Source organism: Fusarium phalaenopsidis, assembly GCF_050370095.1.
Source record: "Fusarium phalaenopsidis strain FUZ10S chromosome Unknown contig_32302, whole genome shotgun sequence".
Classification (NCBI taxonomy): domain Eukaryota; kingdom Fungi; phylum Ascomycota; class Sordariomycetes; order Hypocreales; family Nectriaceae; genus Fusarium; species Fusarium phalaenopsidis.
The window spans coordinates 5,992,248-6,013,941 of record NW_028145405.1 but is presented as its reverse complement, the minus strand read 5'-3'; the positions used below and the strand labels follow the sequence as shown (position 1 = coordinate 6,013,941).

The 21,694-nt window shown below is 53.5% G+C and overlaps 6 protein-coding genes across 6 annotated transcripts; 3 read left to right on the top strand and 3 right to left on the bottom strand.

Annotated features, from left to right (window-relative positions):
* Nucleotides 1–3,021: 3,021 nt before the first annotated feature.
* Nucleotides 3,022–6,001, bottom strand: LRP88_09222 (uncharacterized protein; the record flags this gene model as incomplete). Its single annotated transcript, XM_083245712.1, has 5 exons — nucleotides 3,022–4,719; nucleotides 4,791–5,112; nucleotides 5,171–5,295; nucleotides 5,367–5,614; nucleotides 5,686–6,001. The coding sequence occupies 5 exons, from the start codon at nucleotides 5,999–6,001 to the stop codon at nucleotides 3,022–3,024; spliced, it is 2,709 nt and encodes a 902-aa protein (XP_083100206.1).
* A 471-nt stretch (nucleotides 6,002–6,472) lies between these two features.
* On the bottom strand, nucleotides 6,473–7,969 carry LRP88_09221 (major facilitator superfamily domain-containing protein; the record flags this gene model as incomplete). The annotated part of the gene is made up of 4 exons (XM_083245711.1): nucleotides 6,473–7,308; nucleotides 7,362–7,536; nucleotides 7,588–7,688; nucleotides 7,741–7,969. The coding sequence occupies 4 exons, from the start codon at nucleotides 7,967–7,969 to the stop codon at nucleotides 6,473–6,475; spliced, it is 1,341 nt and encodes a 446-aa protein (XP_083100205.1).
* Nucleotides 7,970–8,477: 508 nt separating this feature from the next.
* LRP88_09220 (uncharacterized protein) lies at nucleotides 8,478–10,542 on the top strand (the record flags this gene model as incomplete). Its single annotated transcript, XM_083245710.1, has 3 exons — nucleotides 8,478–8,720; nucleotides 8,941–9,405; nucleotides 9,454–10,542. 3 exons carry the CDS (start codon nucleotides 8,478–8,480, stop codon nucleotides 10,540–10,542), a joined length of 1,797 nt encoding a protein of 598 aa, XP_083100204.1.
* A 1,239-nt stretch (nucleotides 10,543–11,781) lies between these two features.
* Nucleotides 11,782–14,691, top strand: LRP88_09219 (F-box/WD repeat-containing protein; the record flags this gene model as incomplete). Its single annotated transcript, XM_083245709.1, has 2 exons — nucleotides 11,782–11,953; nucleotides 12,008–14,691. 2 exons carry the CDS (start codon nucleotides 11,782–11,784, stop codon nucleotides 14,689–14,691), a joined length of 2,856 nt encoding a protein of 951 aa, XP_083100203.1.
* Nucleotides 14,692–15,123: 432 nt separating this feature from the next.
* On the bottom strand, nucleotides 15,124–15,762 carry LRP88_09218 (Snf7 family; the record flags this gene model as incomplete). Its single annotated transcript, XM_083245708.1, has 1 exon — nucleotides 15,124–15,762. The coding sequence occupies one exon, from the start codon at nucleotides 15,760–15,762 to the stop codon at nucleotides 15,124–15,126; it is 639 nt and encodes a 212-aa protein (XP_083100202.1).
* Nucleotides 15,763–17,148: 1,386 nt separating this feature from the next.
* LRP88_09217 (uncharacterized protein) lies at nucleotides 17,149–21,273 on the top strand (the record flags this gene model as incomplete). Its single annotated transcript, XM_083245707.1, has 3 exons — nucleotides 17,149–17,201; nucleotides 17,272–17,340; nucleotides 17,397–21,273. The coding sequence occupies 3 exons, from the start codon at nucleotides 17,149–17,151 to the stop codon at nucleotides 21,271–21,273; spliced, it is 3,999 nt and encodes a 1,332-aa protein (XP_083100201.1).
* Nucleotides 21,274–21,694: the final 421 nt, after the last annotated feature.

The window sequence follows — 21,694 nt, the reverse complement described above, 5'->3', positions numbered from 1 at the left end:
TTGTGTACTGGGATGAAGGTGCTGACGACAGCGTAAGCAGAGATGGCAAACCGATATTGTCGTAAGCAAAGACCCGCTTGGACAGAAGGATTGAGGCGTAGTCCACTGACACAGATCAAAGAAGACGGACTATGTAACCTAGTGATAACTGATTCCAAGATCAGTCTGAATCCTCCGGGTCTTTTTATAATGTTTGACGCTTTTTATCTCCCAAGCTAAGCTTGAATTTATAAAATTATACTGTTAGACTACAAGACACTCTTTCTTTTAATTCCTAGTTATTATGCCCACTCGTCTACATTCACAGCATTTTCACTATACACGAACCACCTCCCGTTTCAAGCCATTCCACCAAACAAACTCGTCAACCGAGCTTATTACTGTCTTTCCCATCGTAGCCTCCTTGAGAATTCTCTATGACAGTTTCTTGGCCCTCTACACCAAACCATTATTAAAAACCAATTCTAGGCAGACATAGAAGCGAGACAGCATCCATCAAGCTCCTAAAACCCGTGCGGTCATTTATTCTAATAAAGTCTAGGGGAAAAAACATACAAAATCAACATGGAATTGTTAGAAGAAACGAGAACCAGACATGAGAAATTAAGCAGCCAATCAAGAAACCGTAGCTAAACTACATCACTTCGGCCGGTCACCAACGGCGTCTTGGCAAGGTCGAATTTGATAACCCTGACTCCGTCATCACTACTTTCAAGAGCAACGGTTCCACCGCTCGCGATCCCACAGACTCCTTGATGCTGGCGCGGAAGCCAAAGAAGCCTCGTCAGCCCCTGGAAGACCCATTGCCCACCCACGTAGAGATCCTGCCAGCCTTTTTGAAACTCCCCTAAGTAGGCTTTCTCGCCGCTCATGATGGGAGGCGATGAGAGAGGAAGTCTCCCCCTAGGACTTGTCAAACATCGGCCATCGTCGGAAAGCTGTAGCCCACGTGCCGAACCTTCGATTCTATGCCTCCCAATCTCCCTACCAGTAGAAATCTCCCACTGATGAATTATGAAGAATGAATTTCCATCGGTATCATCTTTTACTGCTACAAGTTGTCCTGTCGATGGGATGAAAAGACTCCAGTCCGCGAAGATAGAAATGTTGTCAGTGCCTTCAAAGGAGAATTTCTCGCTCAAATCTTTCGTATCCCACCCCGTGATAAAATGGCCATCCTTCACTGATACCAAGAGCTGGCTGTCAATGTGGAAGACGGGTTTGAAATGACGACTTTTCCTGTGCGATATCTTGCCCCTGTCCCTCCCTGTCTCTACCTCTATGAGCCTAACAGTCGCGCTGCCAAGATCATAAACTGACCACATCAGGGCAACCAATTGGCCATCCGGAGAGAAGATTATGTTTTCTAGCACGTCCGCATCCCCGAAAGCCAACAACAGTTTGGATTTCTGCGTTGCAAGGTCCCACAACTGAAATTGATAGCACAAGCCAATTCCATCGGCAAGATTTGGTGTTCCTAGAAAGAATCCGATGAACTGGCCATTTGGTGAGATTGTAAAATGTTTTATCCGTCCATCATTTGGCAGGGCTGGCCTCCAACTCTCTTTGAATGTTTTCGTATCAAATACCCGCAACTTGCTGGGGCCTGACAACGCCATGCGAGTGCCGTCCCGGGAAAAAACGATCTTCTCTCGCTCCTTGGTTTCGGTTTCAAACAACAGCCTCGACATGCTGCTATCCCATACCTTGGTCCTCGGGTACCTCGTCACGACAAATCTTTTGTCTGGGGAGGTGCTCGAGTCAACGGCTGGTGAATCCAAGGGCCATGATTTGACATGTCCACCAGACGCGTCCCATGTTCTGGACCTAGAGATTGAACAACTGAGCTCCAGGTCATTGCCTTTGGGTAGAAAGATCAAACTTCCAAATCGCGGCAATATCTCCACCGGTCGTTCTTTGGTAATACTACTCGTATCCCAAAGCTCAAGACCAGCCACGCCGCATGACGCGATCGTTTTGCCGTCTCTGCAGAATGCAATCTGGTAAATCCGTCCAGTGGTGTAAAAGCTTCCAATGACAGCCCATGTTTTCGCATCATGAAGCTTAACATGCTGTTTATCAATCACAAGAGCCAACACCTTTCCATCTGGTGAGAAGGCCATGTGCATGACCTCCTCGGATGGTCCTTGAAAGCGTCGAGTCCCTGTTGATAAATCCTTGATTGTGACTTTTTTCTCTGTGGCCGTTGCCACAGTTTGGCCATCGATAGAAAATGCGGTTTTCAAAATGGAGTCGTCTTCCCCAGTCTCGGGCGCCTCGATACAGTCTCCTGTTTCCGCATTCATCAACACAGAAGGTTGGCCTCTTCCGTGCCCTGAAAAGTAGACCAGGCTACCGTCTCCAGAGAATGAAACTGGCTCTCCAAAACCATTGCCTGAACGGCTGCATTTGTGGATTATCCGCCTCTCGTCGACATTCCATATCAACCGCGTGCCACTAACCGCTGCTGATGCCAAGATGCTGTTACTCCGAGGTGAAAATGCGACGTACTCAATAGTCTCTGTGTCGTCCCTTAATTCGATAACCTTGTCTTTGGTAAAATCCCTCACTTGTAGTGCCCCATTGTATAATCCAATTGCAATTCTTTTGCCATCAGCTGAGAAAGAGACACGTTGCGTCCCCCCAGGCCCACGCCCTTCGAACTTGAATCGTTCGGTCCCCGTGATGTAGTCCCACAAACTTGTCGTCCCATCCCAGGATACAGACGCTACCAAGTCTTCGGTGGGCGAGAAAGCAACACCGAAGCAAGAGGTCGGGCCGCCAAGAGTAGTAATCAGCGGGGTCCAACTCTCTTCGGTAGTCGGTCTCTGGATGATCCAATGAGGCATCAGATCTGTGAATTGGGAGCGAATCACACTATTCTGTGGGCTGAAGATAAGCGCAGAGGCGTAAATCTGCAAGGGAGCATGATCAATGATCCATCTATTTGCAAGCACAAAGCGCCTGGCGTCATAGACAAAGGAAAATAGTCCAGGGGAATCAGACGGCTAATTATCACTATCAGTTATTGAATCTAGTGAATGGCACAAAGGGGCATCTTACATTTATCATGGCCTCCAGCTTGTTGATCATAGTAATGGTCGTTGGTGTCTCCCCAATGAAACTCATGGCTTCGAGCCAGTACAAGAACCGCTCTTTGAGGAACGCATGGATCTCTCCAGTATCCTGCAACTCATTCTCCAGGCGATCGTCTTGATCCAACTTGGCGAGGTGATCGATCCAATAGCGGCACGCATATCGCAGATGCTGAGGGATGCTCTGCTCTATCTGGCGGCGCGGTACCCCAGAAGCCAGCTTTGCTGGCAAGATGACTTTGCAAATATCCTGACAAAGCTCTGAGGACATGATGTCAAGGCAACGCTGTAAGACCTTCCGATGCATTGCAGTTTCTTCGATCCGGAACTGCAACTGCTTGGATCGCTCCTCGTTCAAGATAAAATCGCGGAACGATAGATGCACGAGCCCAAGAGGGGATTTCTCGTCCTGGGGGACGCTCACAATCGAATTCAGTTGACGCAGTATTTCATCTAGCGTCTCTTTTGAGAGGGAGACCAAGACTCCAAGTGAAGAAACGGAGACAGGCTCAAAGAGAACCGCGAGAAAGCCAAGGACTGTGCCTGTGCGAGAATAAATTCTCTCTCTTGTCTTTTTCGTGGAACGGGCCAGATGTGGGAACGACAGAACCTTGAGGTAAATCTCGTCGACTTTCTGTTGGGGGCCGTCAACTTCCCCATCATCTTCAAAGATCTGTTCCAGACGCTCCAGTCTAGCCTCCTCGTCGGCAAAGTCTTCGGCATCCAGAAAGCGGCATGCAGTGGCTGCGTAGATGAAAAGACCATCGGCCTTTTGACTGAGCTTGTGAACATCTGCCTCATCAATCCAGTTCTGCGAGACGCCGTGCTTTTCGGCGATCTTGGCCAAGGTGTACGAGAGATAGAACGTGATATCGTCCGTCGATCCGTTCTTTTCCGAAGATGTCTGCACTTTATCAAGAAGGATAGGCCGGTACAGGACGCTAGGAAGTCTTTCAAAGCCTCCAACAAGGTGCTTGTCCCGTCTGCTGGTAATCAAGAGCCGAAGTTGGACTTGATGGAGATGCTCAAGAGTCGCGAGCATTTCCAGGAGCACCTTGGCTTCTTCTCGTTCCAAGCACTCATCCAGTGCGTCAACCACAACCACAAGTCGAACGGGCAAATATGTCTCCTCATCAAGGACAGAGAGAGGCTCAATAATCAGATGTCTAAGCTGCTGCGATGGTGCCTTCGTTCCAATCGCCAATCTCTCATTTATGGCACTGACGATGTGTGATTTGAAATCAGGAAATACTTCCGCCAGGCATCTAGCCAGAGTTGGAAAGAAGGTCTTCGTATTGTTTCTGGTAGCATCGCCTTGCTTAAAGAAGAAGCTAGCGCCGAGGAAAGCGGTGCTTGGGGGCGTTCTTCCAGCCGTGAACGGTTCTCGTTCGTTAAGAGCGTTCGCAACTGTTAAGGCAACACTGGTTTTTCCTGTCCCTGCCATGCCATGTAGCCAGAAAATCGCTTCTCCATTGGGGTTCTCTGCCCAGTCCTGGATCTCGCTCAGAATACGGCGTTGGGTCCCCGGTAGGCAAGGGGCGTCAGCACCCAAGGTCTCGGCGGAATCAAAGATGGCATTTCCCGCAAACGGTAGTGACAGTAAGAGCTCTGCCTCGTTTCCAGTCTGACGAGAAAGATGTATATGTCAGAATTTGGCATCAATCTGCGAAAGGGTACTTGTCTTGGGTCACCCACCTGCACCGCTGCTAGTGTGGCCTGCTGCAAGGACTCAATTCTCTCGGCTCTTGTTTCGATGTCATTCACCCGTCGCCAGGTCTCTAGTGCTCTGACTGCAAGTCGATCTTGCACACCTTGGTCGATGAGGCGGCTGCTAGATTCGATCTCGCTCCACATCTGCTTCCACCCATCGGCGCTCACGGTGTTTCTGAGAGCACGGCGGACTCTGCCCCTGGCGTATTGTAGGACAAATCGAATCTGATACATGTAGACTTGGGCGTAGACGCTGACGAGCTTGGTTCTGATGCTTGAGAGCAGCTGGCGGGCATTTTCAGTTTGACTTGAGACGGTTAGCTTCAAGCTCTATGTTCAGTTCTTTCAGGCTATGGGGTACACACCTTGCGTCCTCGAATTCGGCACCAAGAATCGACTCTTGGAGCCCTTGGTACCGGATAAGAAGGAACAAAATGTTGGTTAAGCCATTCGCTGCATCCTCGTCTTGCTGGAAGAGATTTTCTAGCATCTGATCACGGCACATCTTAGCATTGGCTCAACAGTAGGAGTGTAAAGTAAGTGATCAAAGTCCAAGCTCACTGGAAGAAGAGTCAAAACGCCAGCCCAAGCCAAGGCGGCATGCGGTTCAGCCGCAACGGCGCCATTGATGATGGGCTTGAAGCTCGAAACCAATTTTACAGCTTTGAGGACGGCATTCCGCACGACGATACGTCTTCCACGGAGGGAGAAGGCGAGACGGGCTTCCGAGAGCCCCTCAAGTTTCTCTTGGGCGAGCTTTTGGATCAGACCAAGACGTATTGTCTCATCCTCGGGGGCAGCGGGAGCTTCTTGGAAGAGTTAGGTACATCTCTCATCTGCTTGTCAAGGCAAGAGACGGCATGGCCTCTTCAACACGTACCATCTGAATCTGAGCCTCTGTCGTTTCCCAGGTAGGCCTCAAATGCCGCCAGCAGGTGAGAATTCTCTGGGTCCTCTCTGACTATCCCGTATGCTTCGGCCCAAAGACCCGCCCAGGTAGACGGTTCTCTTGCGTCACCCGCATCTTGAGGTCGGCCGTGGGGTTCGTGGAGGATGGAAGTTTCTGTGGGCTCTGGGCCAAGCCGGGATGATCCAGATCCAGTTGAGCATGTGCTTGCGGGGTCGGCGTTGGTGCTTGAGGAAGGTGCCGGCGAGGGCTCCCTCCCACGTCGTATCAAGTTCTTTAAACGCCGCATCTTCGAGTTCGAACACTACGTCGTGATTTTCGACCGAGTCATACGCACTGTATCTTCTGCTTGAGATCGTTGGGCTGCGAGTGATGTCGGACGCAAGAGAGCCTGATTGTTGGGTGAACCAGGCAGCAAACTGAAGAGAGCAAAGCCCCGCGCAGCACAGCCAGCCTGACTCTTGCTGCAGGAAAAGCTACCAATCCGCATTCACCACGAAGCGCCGGGTGCAGAGCCTGATCCTCTTGGAAGGGAGCTGGTTTCTCTATATCGCGGGATGGAAGGCAATTTACATGTATCCAGACAAACGAATGGCGTATTAGCGTTGCTATCTAAAAATCTATTTCAAGTAGGTAGGTAGTAGTGAGATGAGAAATGTACCAAAAACCAGCAGGATGTCCTGAAAATGTCCGTCTACAATCTATACAAGTGTGCCCTTCTTTCCAAGTCTATAACGATAAATGCGAATGCCCTCTAGGCTTAAAAGGCGACGTTGATCTTCCATCCAACACGGTGGACCCTCGCACCGAGGATAAAGGTTGTGCCAGCCAGACAAAGCACTCCCGCAAAGACCTTGACGCTAACCCAACCATTCGGCTTGTCGATGATGGCTCCGGCGATGGGGTTGGTGACGAGACCGCTGATCGAGGCAACGAAGAAGACGATGCCTGTTCGGAAGCCAATCTCTCGCATGGGCGAGATCTGTGCCACGAGAGGTCCGATGAGGGAGACGTAGGCGCCGGAGCAGAAACCGAAGAGGGCGGCAAAGGCAATGATTCCACCCTCAGTCTTGCAGGGGATCCAAAGGGCAAGGATCCAGATGGCTGTGAGATAACAGACAAGGACAAAGATGTTGTACTTTCCAATCTTGTCACCCAAGATACCAGAGATGACACGTCCAAAGAAACTGGCCGCGTTGAGGATGGGGACAAGGTAATCGACAATGCTGGGCTTCAGACCGACCTCAAGCGCCTGGACTGGAAGGTAGTTGATCGGGACATACATGCCAAAGGTGAAGAAGAAGAAACCGAGCATGACAAGCACAAACTCTGGCTCACGGAGTGGCTTGATCATCTGATCCTTGCTCATGTTCTGGGGGTGCGGGGGGTGCAGAGCCCTGACGGTGAGGTTGGCAATGATGAGCAGGCCGAGGATCAAGAAGCCACAGGTGCGCATGGCCCAGCCAAAGCCAACCTCCCTGATCATCCGGCTAACCATGATGGGGAAGATGACACCACCTATGCTTGAACCGGTGGAGAGGATACCAAAGGCGGCTCCTCGGTTCTTGTCGAACCATGCATGGATCGTGGACAGGGCTGGCCATGTCAGTGAAACCCGGCCTGCATGAGAGGGGTGACATGACACTTACCAGGTTGGAAAATGGCAGAGACACCGAGGGCGGAGCAGACACCTTGCGACAAGAGAACTTGATAGTACTGGGTGCTGATGGAGGCCATCATGACGCCAAAGACGTGGAAGAGGGATCCCACAAAGATGAGATAGCGAGGACCGTAAGTGTCGTAGAGCTTTCCGATGACGGGTCCCTACAAGAGTCAGTAAATTGAAAAGTGAAGATAATTAAAACATACCATTGCCATCATGAAAAAGATTTGTAGTGAGGGGATCCAAGCAATGGTGCTTGAAGAATAATTGCTAAGGAGATCATTCTGGTAGTACTCCTGAAAAGCTCCAACACCTGTCAAGTGTCAGCCACGTATACAGATCAAAGCATCTCCAGTGACACATACTGTTAATCCAGCCAAAACTGCAGAACGAAGTACACCAAACGCCAAGCACGACGAGCCAAGCTCTGAGTCCACCGTCCGGGGCTCCACTCTTGGGTGGTGGTGTCGGTTGCGTGCTACCCTCCTCAAAGTCCGACTTTTCCTGCAGGCCAGTGTTGTTGATCTGGTTCTGGTCCGCCTGGAGCGTGAGCTCAGACATGTGAGGCGACGAAGGAGTGTTGGGGGCCGTCATTGTCAAGGTAATTGAGTCGTCGGCACTTGTCGTGAGGCTCTTGAGATGCTGTCGCTCTAAGGATCAGATAAACAGGGAGTGTGTGGACAAGCTAATGTTATATACCACCCTCGCCAGACGGGTTCGGACAGATAAAAGGACCCATCAGCCCCATAGGGTTCCATCCAAATGGCTTATTCACATCTAGCATTAAGTCCGCGCGCGAGGGCAAACAGCGAAAGCCGAGTCGCAATCCCTCTCACAGGGGAAAACATCTTGGAACGGCGGCTCCTGATTGCTTCGCTCGGCGTCGGTGGATAAACATGCGCCGAGACCGAAGCTAGATCGGCCGGGGAACTAATAAGCTCGATCCTTCTTCTCCACCTTTATTACCCCGAGCGCTTCGGCCTGGGCCATCCTTTCTCGGCCTCGCTGACGACAAGGCGCCGAAGATCTTTGAGAACATCTAAAAGGTAGGCACCGACCGACTCGGCCGTCACAAGCCTTGGCACACCCCCATTCTTCCACCATGGCATCCCGGCCTCGGCCCCAGTCGAGCCGCAACATCGAGCGGTCCTGCGCCGTATGCCACCGCCGAAAGGTCCGCTGCGACAAGAAGCTGCCCTGTAATCAGTGCATACGCGGTGGGTTCCCGTGTTCGTATCCTCCTGTGCAAGACGTGATACGCCGGACGCGCAAGACCACCATCAGCGATGTCGCCACGCGGATATCCGAGATGGAAAAGACCATCGAGGCCTTCAAGTCTGGTCAGGTAGCTTCTCCACAAGTACCACTACCAACTCCATCAACAGCAATCCCTGCGAGACCGAGGAATTCACCAGCATCAGAAACCACAGAGCAGAGCCGCCGTGAGGGTCTTTTGTTAAGTAAAGGCCGAGTTAGTCACTATGTGAATGAGGTTCTCTTCTCCCGTGTAATCGAACAGGTGTGAAATCAATCTCAATCACTCACGCATCCTCTAACATGTTCAGGAACACGATGTACGGACAGCTTTGGCGACACCGAGGAGCGAGTCTCCTCCGAGCAGCTCATTTGCTTCACCATTCAACCCCATGGGCCTTCTTTCAAACACTTCCTCCACAGTACCTCTTGCCAGCTTCCATCCTCCAAGGGCACTCGCCATGAAGCTCTGGAAGATGTTTGTGGAAAGTGTTGACCCCTGTACCAAGATCGTGCATGTTCCAACCACCGAGGTGCGAATCTACACAGTGTTGCAGGATCCTTCCAAGGCGTCGGCCGAGAACTTGGGTGTCTGCTTTGCCATCTATTACGCTTCAGCCACCGCTCTTGACCGAGATGTGGTAGAGGCCTTCTTGGGGGAGGACAGGCAAACAGCCCTCCATCGTTACAAGGCAGGCCTAGAGCAAGCCCTCGCCGAGACGGACTTTTTAGAAAATCCAACCATCCCTCTGTTGCAGGCCCTTGCAGTCTACTTGGTGAGTGGCAATATCGCAACCACTTGATTGATATTAACAGAACAACAGGCAGCCATGCGAGTCAACAACTCGGGCCGAGCAGTTTGGATAATGAATGGCCTCGCCCTCCGAGCGGCGCAATCTATGGGCCTTCACCGAGACGGCCAGAAACTCGGGTTGTCCCCGTTCGAGTCTGAGATCCGCCGGCGATTGTGGTGGCACTTCCTAGAACGAGACGGAAGAGGAGGCGAGGACTATGGCCTCCAGAATCCATCAGGTCCTAATCCACTGTACTCGGTTGACCAACCACGAAACCTCCACGACAGTGATCTCTCCCCTGAGATGAAGGAGCTCCCCGAGTCAAGACCGGGCTGGACGCGCATGACCCTATCCTTGGTCAACATCCAGATAGCACGAGCATGGGGACGGTTATTCCAGATGGGCTGGTCCACAGAAGTAACGCCAGGAGAGGAGGTGCGTGCTGCAGTGGTAAAAGAAGCCAGTGTCCGAGCCCACGAGATACTACAAGGCTGCAACCCGCTCATCCCAGAACAGATGATGACAGTGGTGATTGCCCGCTTCCTCGTGCAGAAGCTCGACATTGTCAGTCGTCGACAGTGGCAGAGCCTACACCAACCAGACGACCGAAACTTCTGGGCCACGGAGAACAACCTTCTCGAGGCCCTGAGTGTGCTGGAGCAGTGCAATAGCATGTGGGATGTCGAGGATCTCTCGCCTTATCACTGGATCACTCGCGCGTTTCCGCAGTACCACATGATCTTCTATATCCTGAGGCATCTATGCGCTTGTCCACGGGGGCCAAACGCATCAAGGGCGTTTGAAGCGGTTGAAAAGCATCTGGCGACTGTTAACAGGGGGGAGACGGGTGCTCACAGAGGCTTGATGTGGACGGTTCTCACCACTCTGAGGGAGAGGGCCATGATGATGATGCAGAATGATGGCGCAGAAGTAGAAGGGGAGCCGCAAGGGGTATCAGAGAAGGGAGATGGCCGTCAGCAAACCACTGTCGCTGACGGCGGAGGCGTGCCCGAACAGGCGCAGCATCACATTGAAGGAGAACATCTATTACCGCCGGACTGGGACACGGTGCTTCAGGATTTTCCGTGGGATATGGATGATTTTAATATGACATTCTGAGGGATGTCTGTGTTACTCTAGACGCTGTATTATTGAATACTAATTTTCAATCTTTCGTGTTGTATGAAGTAATGTTGAGCGGGCGTTAAGTGGCTGCCTAGTAACATCGAGATGCACATTTCCCAAGTCGATCAATTTCTTTGTGTAAAATTGAGGTCACGCGACGTCGACCCAAGATCGCGCAATGGATAACGCAAGCAAGCCAAATAAACTCCTAAAACCTGCTAGATTCACTCATCAGGTGACGACTCGATATTGATTCACAAATACAATGACAAAGGCGAGGGTGTCAATTAAAGTCCTTGTACTGTTCGTGGTCCATGTCCTACCCGAGACTCAGATCTCGCCCCGCCTGGGCCTTTGCTGACCCGACGCCTCCCGTCCCGTCGTCCATCGGCTGCCGCCTCGATGTTTAAGCCGCATCGTCTGCGCACGGATTGACAGACGGGTTTAAACAAAGCTAGAGCATGGAAATTGATTCATTGATGGCCAATAGTTTCAATTAATTCACTGCTTCTGGTACACATGATGCTGATTTCCATTCATCCGCAGCCTGTCAACACGGACAATGACTCGCAGTCGGCCCTCTGTAAGGCTGCAGCTCGCCGACTCCAGAAGCCTAATCCCCCCTGACCTCTAGGGGGCTGGCCCTGCGTCGACTGCCGCTATGGGGGCAGCCACAGCTGAGGGTTTGGCGCTAAACTGTGAAAGGCCAGAAACAGCCGCGCCCGTATCGGCCGGCAGAGAAACAATCAAATTGATTCGGTCGATCAATCCAATGCGCTTTTGCAGTGAGTGAATGAGTGGAGCCTAGAACCTCCACTTTCACCTCCACCGCCGTCACATTCATCCCGTGGTGGTCATCGTCTCCAACATTCCATTCCATCCATCACTGCTCGCGTCCGCAGTTTCAAGCATCCCCCTCCTCGTCCCTTTTCCCCGTACATATCCGTGTGCATACTTTTCCGTCCTGTTCCATACGTTGGTTACTCTGCGCTTGATCTCTTGCGTCGCGCTGCTTTCGCTTTCCGCGCGTCCTGTTGTGGCACCGCTTCGTCCTCCCACCGAACGAACCGATCCCCCAACCCTTTGAGCCAGCACGCGCATCTTTGGACCCGGCGCTGACTCTCGCGCTCTAAACCCGTCTTGGTTCCCCTCAGGTCTCCCGCTTGGGGCTCTGCTTCGTCGACAGGGGCTTCGAGCCTCGTAACCATGACCAAGAAGGAGTCCTTGTCCTCCATGGATCCCTTTTCTCCCGCCCACCAGCCCGACGAGGGTTACTCCGAAGATCCTCTCACGCCGACCGTCAATCAAGATCTCTCATCTGCTCTCGCTTCCTTACGGTCTCCCTCCGACCTGAGCGCATGGCTAGTCGCAAACTCGTCGCTTCTTCCGCTTCAGGTCAAGACTGGTACTGATCGCCGTTCGACTCGTTCTTCGACATGAGTTGCTGACATATCTACAGAGTTGACCATGGCTCTACTCGATAACCTCCCCACGTCCGTCATTGCCGAGATCGTCCACCGTTTAAACCCGAGACTCTACATCGACTTTATTCAGTACCTTCCTGCCGAAATCTGCCTCAAGATCCTCGGCTGCCTCGATCCTGTTTCTCTAGTTGCCGTGACCCAGACATGCCGGGCCTGGTATGAGTTGGCTTTGGACCGGAAGCTATGGGAGCGCCTTTACTATATGGAAGGGTGGAAGACCATTAACTCCGAGATCGCTGCCTGCGAAGCCAAAGTCAACAATGGCCTCAACTATTCGATCCGCCAACTCAACCGTCTCCAGTCGATGCAGGACGCGCATCCCAATAAGATCCGCGCCGTTGTGAATAGCGATGAAGACCTCGAGATGACCGATGGCGACCGTACACCCGGCCCTAACGATAGCTCGACTGCAGGAAGCATGTTTGGGAGTCCAGCGTCGTCATTCTCGTCGAGCCGGCCTGCGGTTGTCCCTATGGGAGAGATGGACCTTGATGGCACTAGGATCCCGAGCCTGGACCGGACATCTTCTTCATCATCAGATGCGAGAGGAAAGCGTAAGGAGCCAAGCGGCGACACCGAGTTCTCAATGCCACCCATGTCAGCCGCCGACGCATCCAATATGCTGCCGCCATCTAATCTCTATACCTGGGATGTCAGCAGAAACCGATATCGCATTAACTGGCGGTACCTGTACGCTATGCGTCGTAGACTCGAGTCGAACTGGGAGCTGGGGAAGTTTACTACTCTTCAGTTCCCCCATCCGAACTTTCCCGAGGAAGGACACCAAGAGTGTGTTTATACGCTTCAGTTCGACAGAAACTTCCTTGTGAGCGGTAGCAGGGATCAAACTATGAGGATATGGGATGTGCACACTCGCAGACTGGTCCGACCACCGCTGACTGGCCATGTGGGCTCTGTGCTCTGCCTCCAGTTTGATGCTGATCCCCAAGAGGATCTCCTTGTTTCTGGAAGCAGTGATTCTAACGTTTTCATTTGGAAGTTTTCTACCGGAGAGTTGGTACAGAAGCTGACTAGAGCTCACCATGAGTCTGTGCTCAATGTGCGGTTCGATAAGCGCATTCTCGTCACCTCGTCGAAAGACAAGACCATCAAGATCTTTAACAGACATCCTCTACGCCACGGGGATCTGGGATATGGTGGACACGATCTGGTGAGTCCTGTGCCGACCAACCTGCGACGGTACGGCTACGAACCCGACCTGTCACAAGAGCTTCCCATCAGGCCTGCGTTTTCCATGATTGGTCGTTTGGACGGGCACAGTGCTGCCGTAAATGCTATCCAGGTTCGTGATCGGACCATTGTTTCCGTTTCCGGAGATAGGCACATCAAGGTATGGAATTGGCCCGAGCAGGTCTGCACCCAGACGATCCCAGCGCACGAGAAGGGCATCGCCTGTGTCGAGTTTGATGGGCGCAGAATTGTCAGCGGCAGTAGCGACTACGAGGTCTGTATCTTTGACGCGCCCACCGGGCTGAGGGTTGCCCAACTGCGAGGACACGCCCATCTGGTTCGCACAGTTCAGGCTGGATTTGGAGATCTACCATACAGCAAGGTCGAGGACGAGGCAGAGGCCAAGGCGGTGGATGCCGAGTACTTCAGGGCTTTTGAAGCTGGCGAGATCGACCACAACCTGGAGCGAAGACGTCGGAGAGATCGTCGGGCGAACGCAGGCAGCTCCCGACCCCAGGACGTCCAGGCATTCGGGGCTAAGCTCCCCCCTGGCGGTGGTGGTGGTAGGAAGTATGGCCGCATCGTGTCCGGCTCCTATGACCAGAGCATCATCGTCTGGAGGCGCGACAAGGAGGGTGTCTGGAAGCCTGCTCATCACCTGCGACAGGAGGAGGCGGCTGCTGCTGCTCAGCGTGACGCCGTCGCGGCGGCGTCTAACCTGGCGGCGGCGAGGGCTGGAACTGTGCATGGCCGGCCCACGAACCAGGCAAATGGGCCTCGCTCTCCGCCTGCGAGCGGTTCATCAACGGGGCCCATGATGCTTAGAGATCACCATGGGGACAACCAGCGAACATCGGCCTCATACGAGGCACTTATCGATCAGACCGTACCTCATGGACCGGCCGCGTTACAGCGAGTGCTTAAGACGTACCCGGTCACTCTGGCTCACCACTCTCACTTGCAATCAGCCATCGAGCGCCAGACTTCACCCCTGGCCAGAGCGCAGTTGAGGGCAGTGGTGACAGAGGCTCTGGCTGCTCTCCAGCTCAGTCAGATGCCACCGCGGCAACAATCAAGCCAAGGGGGCTCTGGAGACGGCAACGGAGCTGGTCACCCACGAGCCCCGCGTGCTGCCGTCGCTGTCCCCGGTATGCCGGTCAACCCTCCCTTGGGAGGACAGGTTGTACACCCTCCTGTCGTGACCCTCGCACAGGCTCCAGGCGCGCCGCCTGTACAACCGGCCATGCCGGCCCAACCTCAGAACATGGCCCAAAACATCCTGCCCCCGGGCCATCATCACCCGCACATCGCAGCAGCAGAGAACTCGCCAGCGCGCGTCTTCAAACTTCAGTTTGACGCCCGCAAGATCATCTGCTGCAGCCAAGCCCCTGTCATCGTGGGATGGGATTTCTGTAACAAGGACCCAGAACTGGAGGAAGCTGTGCGATTCTTTGCAACAGTCGACTAAAAAAACCAGGCGATGCCATTCAAATCTTTCGTTTCCATGGAAAGCAGCATTCATTTGAGCAGGGAGTTTTTTGTTGTTTTGGTTGCATCACGAAATAGCAAGCAAATGGGGGCGGTTTCTCGGAATTTCTGGAATATGAGCTTGTACCACCAACTCGATCACAGAGGAGGCGGCGTACTTTTGGAATTCAGAGTGTATGACAATTATATATCATGTGCTTATAGAGGATTCTTGTAGGATCACAATACAGCGATGGATGGAGAGAAAAACAAGAAAAACGTATTGGAGTCAAAATGCGGTTTGAAACATGCGTGAAAATTGTATGCTTGTGCGAGCGAGACCCTCCTTATCCAACCAACGCCTGTAGCAAAAGGAATTCGCCTGGATACATGTGATGCTATCCTCGTATACCATCCAGTGTCGTAGCGTCTATCAACCCGCAACCTGCTTCACCTTGTCTTCCGTCTGAGGAGGCTCGTCGACAAACTCTGGCACAACCTCGTCCTGCAAGAATCCAGGCACAGCACCGCCCATCTCCTGCTCCAACTCAACCTCCATACCCAAAGCCTCGAGCTCAGCATCCAACTCGCTCTCATCCACCTCGTCAGGAATGTCATAACTCCTCGCCAGACTATCCTGAATCTCGTTACCAACATCCATCAGATCAGCCATCTCATCCTGCAGCCTCTCAATCTTGTCAATGTCAATCTTTCCATACTGCTTGCGCAGCTCCTTGTTGGTAGTCTTCATGGCGTCGACCTGCGTCATGACGTTCTTGAGGTTGTCCTGCATGTTTTGCGCCTGCTCCATGTTCCACACCTGGCTCTCTAGGTTCTCCTTCTCGCCCTCGTATGCCTTGCGCCGCTGGAGCACCTTGAGCGCCTTTTGCTTGATGGCCTGCTTCCCGGGTCCTTCGCGCATGCGTGATAGCTTCTCTTGGTAGGCGGCTAGCTCGCCGTTGAGGGCCTTGACCTTTGTGTCGAGGGATGCGATGCGCGTGTCGAGGTTGGTGATGGCGCCGTTGAGGGTGGGCTTCGGGCCCGTGGGCTTTGAGCCAAAGAGACGGTTCATGGTGGATGATTTGCTAGCTGTAGAGGATTGTATGGGTTCGGCGAAGGGGTTTGACCGTGTTCGTTGGAGGAGAGGTCGCTTTTGAGGTTGGGTTTGGGTGTCTGGAGATGGCCGCCTGGAGGGATGACGTTTGGTCGCACGCGGCTCAAGCGACCAAGTGGCGGGGCGGGACCCCTCCTTGCCGAAATGGGGGAGCTATCTGGATGACTAAGCTTGAGATGTGTGATTGCTTGGCGGGCGGATTTAGAAATGAAGCAGAGTCAGCAAGGTACCTTGGCCAGTTGACGCATGTTGCTAATGTGCAGAGCAAAGGGCTGTCAATTTTTTTGGTAGAAATAAGCCTTGAAGCTGTAGGGTAACAGTAGAAGAGATTTTGCATGCTATATGATTATTTTAATTCCGAATTTTGTTATTCTTTGAGGAGGATTGAACTGATGCAGTAGTACTGGAGTCTTGTTAGTTTCTAGACCTGCGTGCCCAAACTTCAATTTGGATATCTGATGCAGCCGGAGTTCCTTGATGAATGCTTCTCAAAACTTGAACAGAAACTGCAATAAAAAGATGTTCCGTATATAGCCCAATGTAGCATCGCATGCCTCAAATTCCCATTCATTTACTGCCAGACAATCATCGCACCACCAGAAAACATCGGTGAGGCCAGGACCCCTGAAGACCAAGAACGGGGGCCTTCCATGCGCAGGCCGCTCGGGAATTGCCAGTAAAGTGGCTGATCGGCAGAGTTTCAGTACAGGTCTAATTAGGCTCAAGCGATTGGTTCTGGGGGCGCTATTCTAATGATTTTACATGCGCTCCGAGCTTGACGCCAATTGATAGTGCCTCATGTTTTTTTAAACGTCCTTGACCCAACGGGACTTTGCGACGTGGACCTCATTCTGTCGAGAAACAAATAGACGTTCCTGAGCCAGTAAATTTCGACAATAGAGCAGCGCGTCGACTTGAATAACCTGACCCCTCACTGCATCCCCTGTCGGCGGTCATCACTGGCGACCATCGCGCGTTGTGCAGAGTGGAGTCCAAAAGGGTGCGCCCCACGTGACCCGCGCGGTTGTTTGGCACCGCACCTCGACGCGTCTGGCAGAAGCGTACCCGCCCACACTCCCAAATCCCAGCAACCTCTACAAACACACAACACACACTCCACCAAACAATCTTCCCGCGCAATTCGTACCCGAACTTTTCTCTCTTCTTCGCACACACACCCTTTTGCGCTTCACGATCTTCGAGTCAACCGACTTTTCTTTTACACTTTCGGGCTTCATTTAAGCTTCGTCTTTAACCGATTTCTCGTCGACTCTTTGATCGTTGCCCCGCTGTGTTGGGCGGTTTGTTTACTTTCTCTCGTTCCCGCGCTGCACATCCTTCGCGATGGCGGCCGCGGATCTCCCCAAATGGGGCTTCGGGCAATCGCCCATGAAGATGTGAGTTCTTTGTTCTTCTTATCAGCCATACCTATTGAAGCTTCTATTGTGTGCTAACATTTACCCCAAGTCAACCCGTCTCGACCTCCTTCATCCCCTTCTTCTCCAGCGCCCAGACCGGCACAGAAGCCACCAACATGTAAGCTTGCGCACAATGTTGTTGCGCCACGCACGAGACGACTAACGCGATTGCAGGTCATGGAGCACAGATCTCGCCGCCCCTACACCCATTTCTCGCCTTCCAGCCTGGTCTCGCATCCCGATCCAGCGCCATGCCTCGACTGGTCAAACCGGCCAGATCATGAAGCGAGTCGGTCTCTGCACCCGACGCCGCCACCTCGACTCCGTTGTCATAAAGACCTTCAAGACCCCCGCGCCTGAGCCTGAGCCGGCTGCCGATGAGTTTACTCTCGAGGAAGAGTCGCGACGCATTCGACGTCGAAGTGTGGATTTCAAGCCTGTTGAGGGAGACATTGATTTCAAGGGACAAGCTTGCTCTGAAGCTGAAGTAGCTAACATTTGGATGCTCGCCAAGGGTATGTCTGCCGTTTCTGCCACTGATTCACTCACTGACTTTTTAGTTGACGTTACCAACTACTACATGACCACATCCACCGAAACCCACCTTGTAGACAAGATTGCAGCCCGACGCGGTGAACTTGTCCAGGTCGTGCCCATGAAGCGATACGCCGGGGCCGACACTATCGATGTGCCTGTGTCACTTGTTCCTAACGGAGGTAACAAGCTTGGCGTCTACCACCAACTCCTTCCTATTATCGAACGAGCTATGATCAACGGCGACGGTCAAGTCAGCCTCAAGACGGCATCCATCGCCGAGGCTCTTTACATCATGCGCCAGACCCAGCGCAACGTTCGCAAGCCTGTTTCTGCCGGACCCAGGTTGTCCGATGTCACCGACTACACCGAACCACCCACTCCCACAGCCATCCTCCGACCCGTTATCCACGCCGAAGCGCGATCGCCACAGAAGCGAATTGCCAGACTCACCAGCCCTATCAAGAAGAGCATGCGCCTTCTCACAAACAGCGTCTACAAGCTTGTTCCTGGCTCGAGCCCCAAGGCCTCTCCATCTCCTACCAAGTCCGATTCGGCTCCTTCTACCCCCATTCAGCAGTCGCCAAACCCCGCGAAGCCTGCTATTACTCCTCGCGGTATCGATTCTACTCCTCTCACCCGATCCGCCGACACCTTCGAGGATGACTCAGTTGAGCATCTCACTCACACTCGACCTGTCGCTCCCACACCCTCTCGATGGAGCCGTCGTGATCCCTCCACTCCCCAGGCCTTCAGCCCCGTTCGATCTACCCGGGCGCCTGCTACCCCCATCCAGACCGACAGCCCCATCGGCCTGGCTGCTCTCTTTCCTCCCACTACTCCTCAGGTGCCTCAGTTCGAACTTACTCCTCGATCTGCCGAGCCCGCTTCCTTTGACTTTGGTACTGTTTCGCCATCTTTCAACTCTTCCATCTCTTGGATGAACAACTCTGTTCAGGCTAGCGAGCCTAAGCGTATTAGGAACGTCAACAAGGCCCGCCGACGCCAGAGTGAGCCCCTCCTCCGCAAGTACTTAAAGGATAAGGCCCGCCGCGCTTCTTCTTCTCCCCAGAAGGTTCGATTCCAAGAGCAGGATATCTTCCGCGATGACATCTCGATTGGCTCTTTGTTTGACTCTGTCACCTCTACCCCCGCCAAGTCCACTCCTACCGACATTGATGCTGCTCAACTTAGCGTCGTCGAGGAAGCTTCCGAGCCTGAGACTACCATGGATATTGTTACCGCCGCTGAACTCAGCGTTGTTGAAGAGGTCACTGAACCCGAGTCTACCCCTGATGTTGCTCCCGCCGTCGAACTTAGCGTCGTCGAAGAGGTTACCGAGCCTGAGCCCACAGTGGACGTTGACACTGTCACTGAGCCCATTCAAGAGGATGTTACTGTCGAGCTGATCCACGCCGACACCGATGCCACCGATCAGGCCGAGCAAGCTCCTACCAACACTCATCCCACCCCTACCGCCACGATTGAGCACGGCGTTGTGAACATCGACATGCGCCAGAACCCTGATATCTTCGGGACCTATGTCTCTTCACCTCCCGCTCCCGTCTACTCTCTTTCTCGCATGGCCGACGACAGATGCCAGGGCCACGCTAAGGTCGTTGTCACTGAGCAGAACGGCAGACTCTTTGTCCGATTTAAGCTATCGGCCGAGTACGCCCACATGTTCCCCGCGAGCCAAGGATTCGACAGATCTCAGTTTTCCATGTCGCCCTCCATTTCTTCCTCCCCGAGAATCACGTTTAAGTCCCCTGCTGTTAACCAGGCACCTACCATTGACAGTATGCTCGAAACTCCTCATGTCTCCGGTACACCTAGCTTTCGCACCCCGGAGCTCCCGCCGGCGGAGAACACCCTACTCTTCCGCTCCCCTTGCAACGGCCTCACCCCTGTGCCGAACTCGATCATTGGCGGAACACCTGCTCTTGATAGTCTGCTCAAGACCCCTAACATCACTGCGTTCAGTGTCGTGAACAACACCTCTACTACAACTCGCTTCCGCACACCAGAGCTCCCGGAAGCGGAGAACACGTTGATCTTCCGTTCCCCCGCGAACAGCTTTACCTCTATCAATAATACTGGCATCCGTGGTTCCCCTGGTGTTAATACGATCCTCAGGACTCCTGATGTTACTGGCCTTGGCATCACAAACAACACCAACTACACTCCTAGCCTCGACACACCCAAGGTAACGGGTGCAGATGAGACTCTTGTTGTCTCGTGGGACGACTTACCAGCGCCCACCCCTACTCAGGCTGTTCCCGCCGACCTGTCTCCTATCGAGACCCCAAAGGTGACTGGAGCTGACGAGACTCTTGTTGTCTCTTGGGACGATCTACCAGAAGCTACTCCCGCCCAGAAGGCGAAGTCCGATCCTCCGCCTGAAGCTACGCCTGTCCAGACTGCACCTACTGAGACCACACCTGCTGAGATTGGCTTTACCGAGGCTGCTCCCACCGAGACCACGGCCCAATCCGTTGACACTCCCCAAGTCAAGACGACTCCTGATACTACGCCTGCGCAAGAAGCAGCACCTGCCCAGATGACAGACACACGACGCCATGACTACGATAGCCCTGGCCGCGAGTACATGCGAGAGTTCATCAAGCGCTCCCGCCAGAGTATCGCCACCACCACTACCGAGACTGGATCTCCCATGGCGCCGATTGCAAAGCGACAGCCTCTGGAAGCACGAAGCCCTAACAGGGGAAGCCCACAGAAGAACAAGCGCAAGCACGACGACGACAGTGGCGAAGTGCAGTCACCTGCGAAGAAGGTCAAGCCCAGCAAGGAGGAGCCCAAGCAGACCACGCCCAAGCGAGCTCGCCGCACAAAGACCACACGCCAGAAGACAGACCTGGCGATCGAGATGACAGATCTCCCAGCTGATGCTGAAGAGGCGACAGCAGAGGTGACGGAGACTGTGGAGAAGCAGACGGAGGTGGCTGAGGCCGAGGGCCCAGCCACACGGCGATCGACGCGACTTCGGTCGCGGGAGCAGACCAGCGGTGCTCCCAAGTCGTCGATCCCAACTCCGATCAAGCTGAATCGGTCTGGCGCCGGCCGCAACGGCGGCGCTGTCCTGAACTCGAGCGTGCGCAGCGAGCAACAGGACTTGACCCACCAGACGCGCCTCAACACCAAGAGGAACAAGGGGAGCGCCGAGTATCCCGCCCAGGTCCTGGCTAAGCACGCAGAGACCAAGGGCGAGGATGACTCGGACGCGAGCCGGGCGTCTGATGAGTCAAGTGCCTGCAAGGGCAAGAAGTCGGTGGGGTGGAGGGAGCCCCTGGAGAGCGTCCAGGAGGCGAAGCCCAAGAAGGGCGGACGGCCTACCAAGGCCAAGGTGACGCAGGGGAAGACGGGCGTTGCCAAGCCCAAGTCCACTGTCCAGAAGAAGCGAGCCGTCAAGGCCGCTGAAGATCTGGGCATGGCGGGCAACGGCACGCCCGCCAAGCCCCAGCGGGTGACGCGGGCTCGAACCCGCTCTCAGTCGTGAGGGAGCGTGGTGTTTTTTTTTTTTGGAAGATGGCAACGAGACGGGGGGAAGGGGGGAGCATGGCTTCCGATCCTCCTAGGGAGGAGATAATTCAATGTGTATGACTGCATTTTTTGGGGCGTTGGGGGAAAAGCATTTTTTGGGCGCGGCGTTGGTGATCGCGCAAGATACCACAGTGGGGGTTTTGTGTTTGTTGTTTGTTGTCTGAGTTGTGTGTGAGTTGGTTTTTGTGTTGGTCGACTGTTGTTTGTTGCTTCTTTTTTGGCTCTTGGGATATCTCGTCGAGGAAAGACGATTGATAGTGTTGGACTGGGAGAGCCGGGAGGCTCGTGTATGGAAATGACATGTTTGACGCCGTGCCTTTAATCTCTCCATCTTGTGATGGTTTGTGATGTCTACCTTGCGTCTACAAAGGACTCAA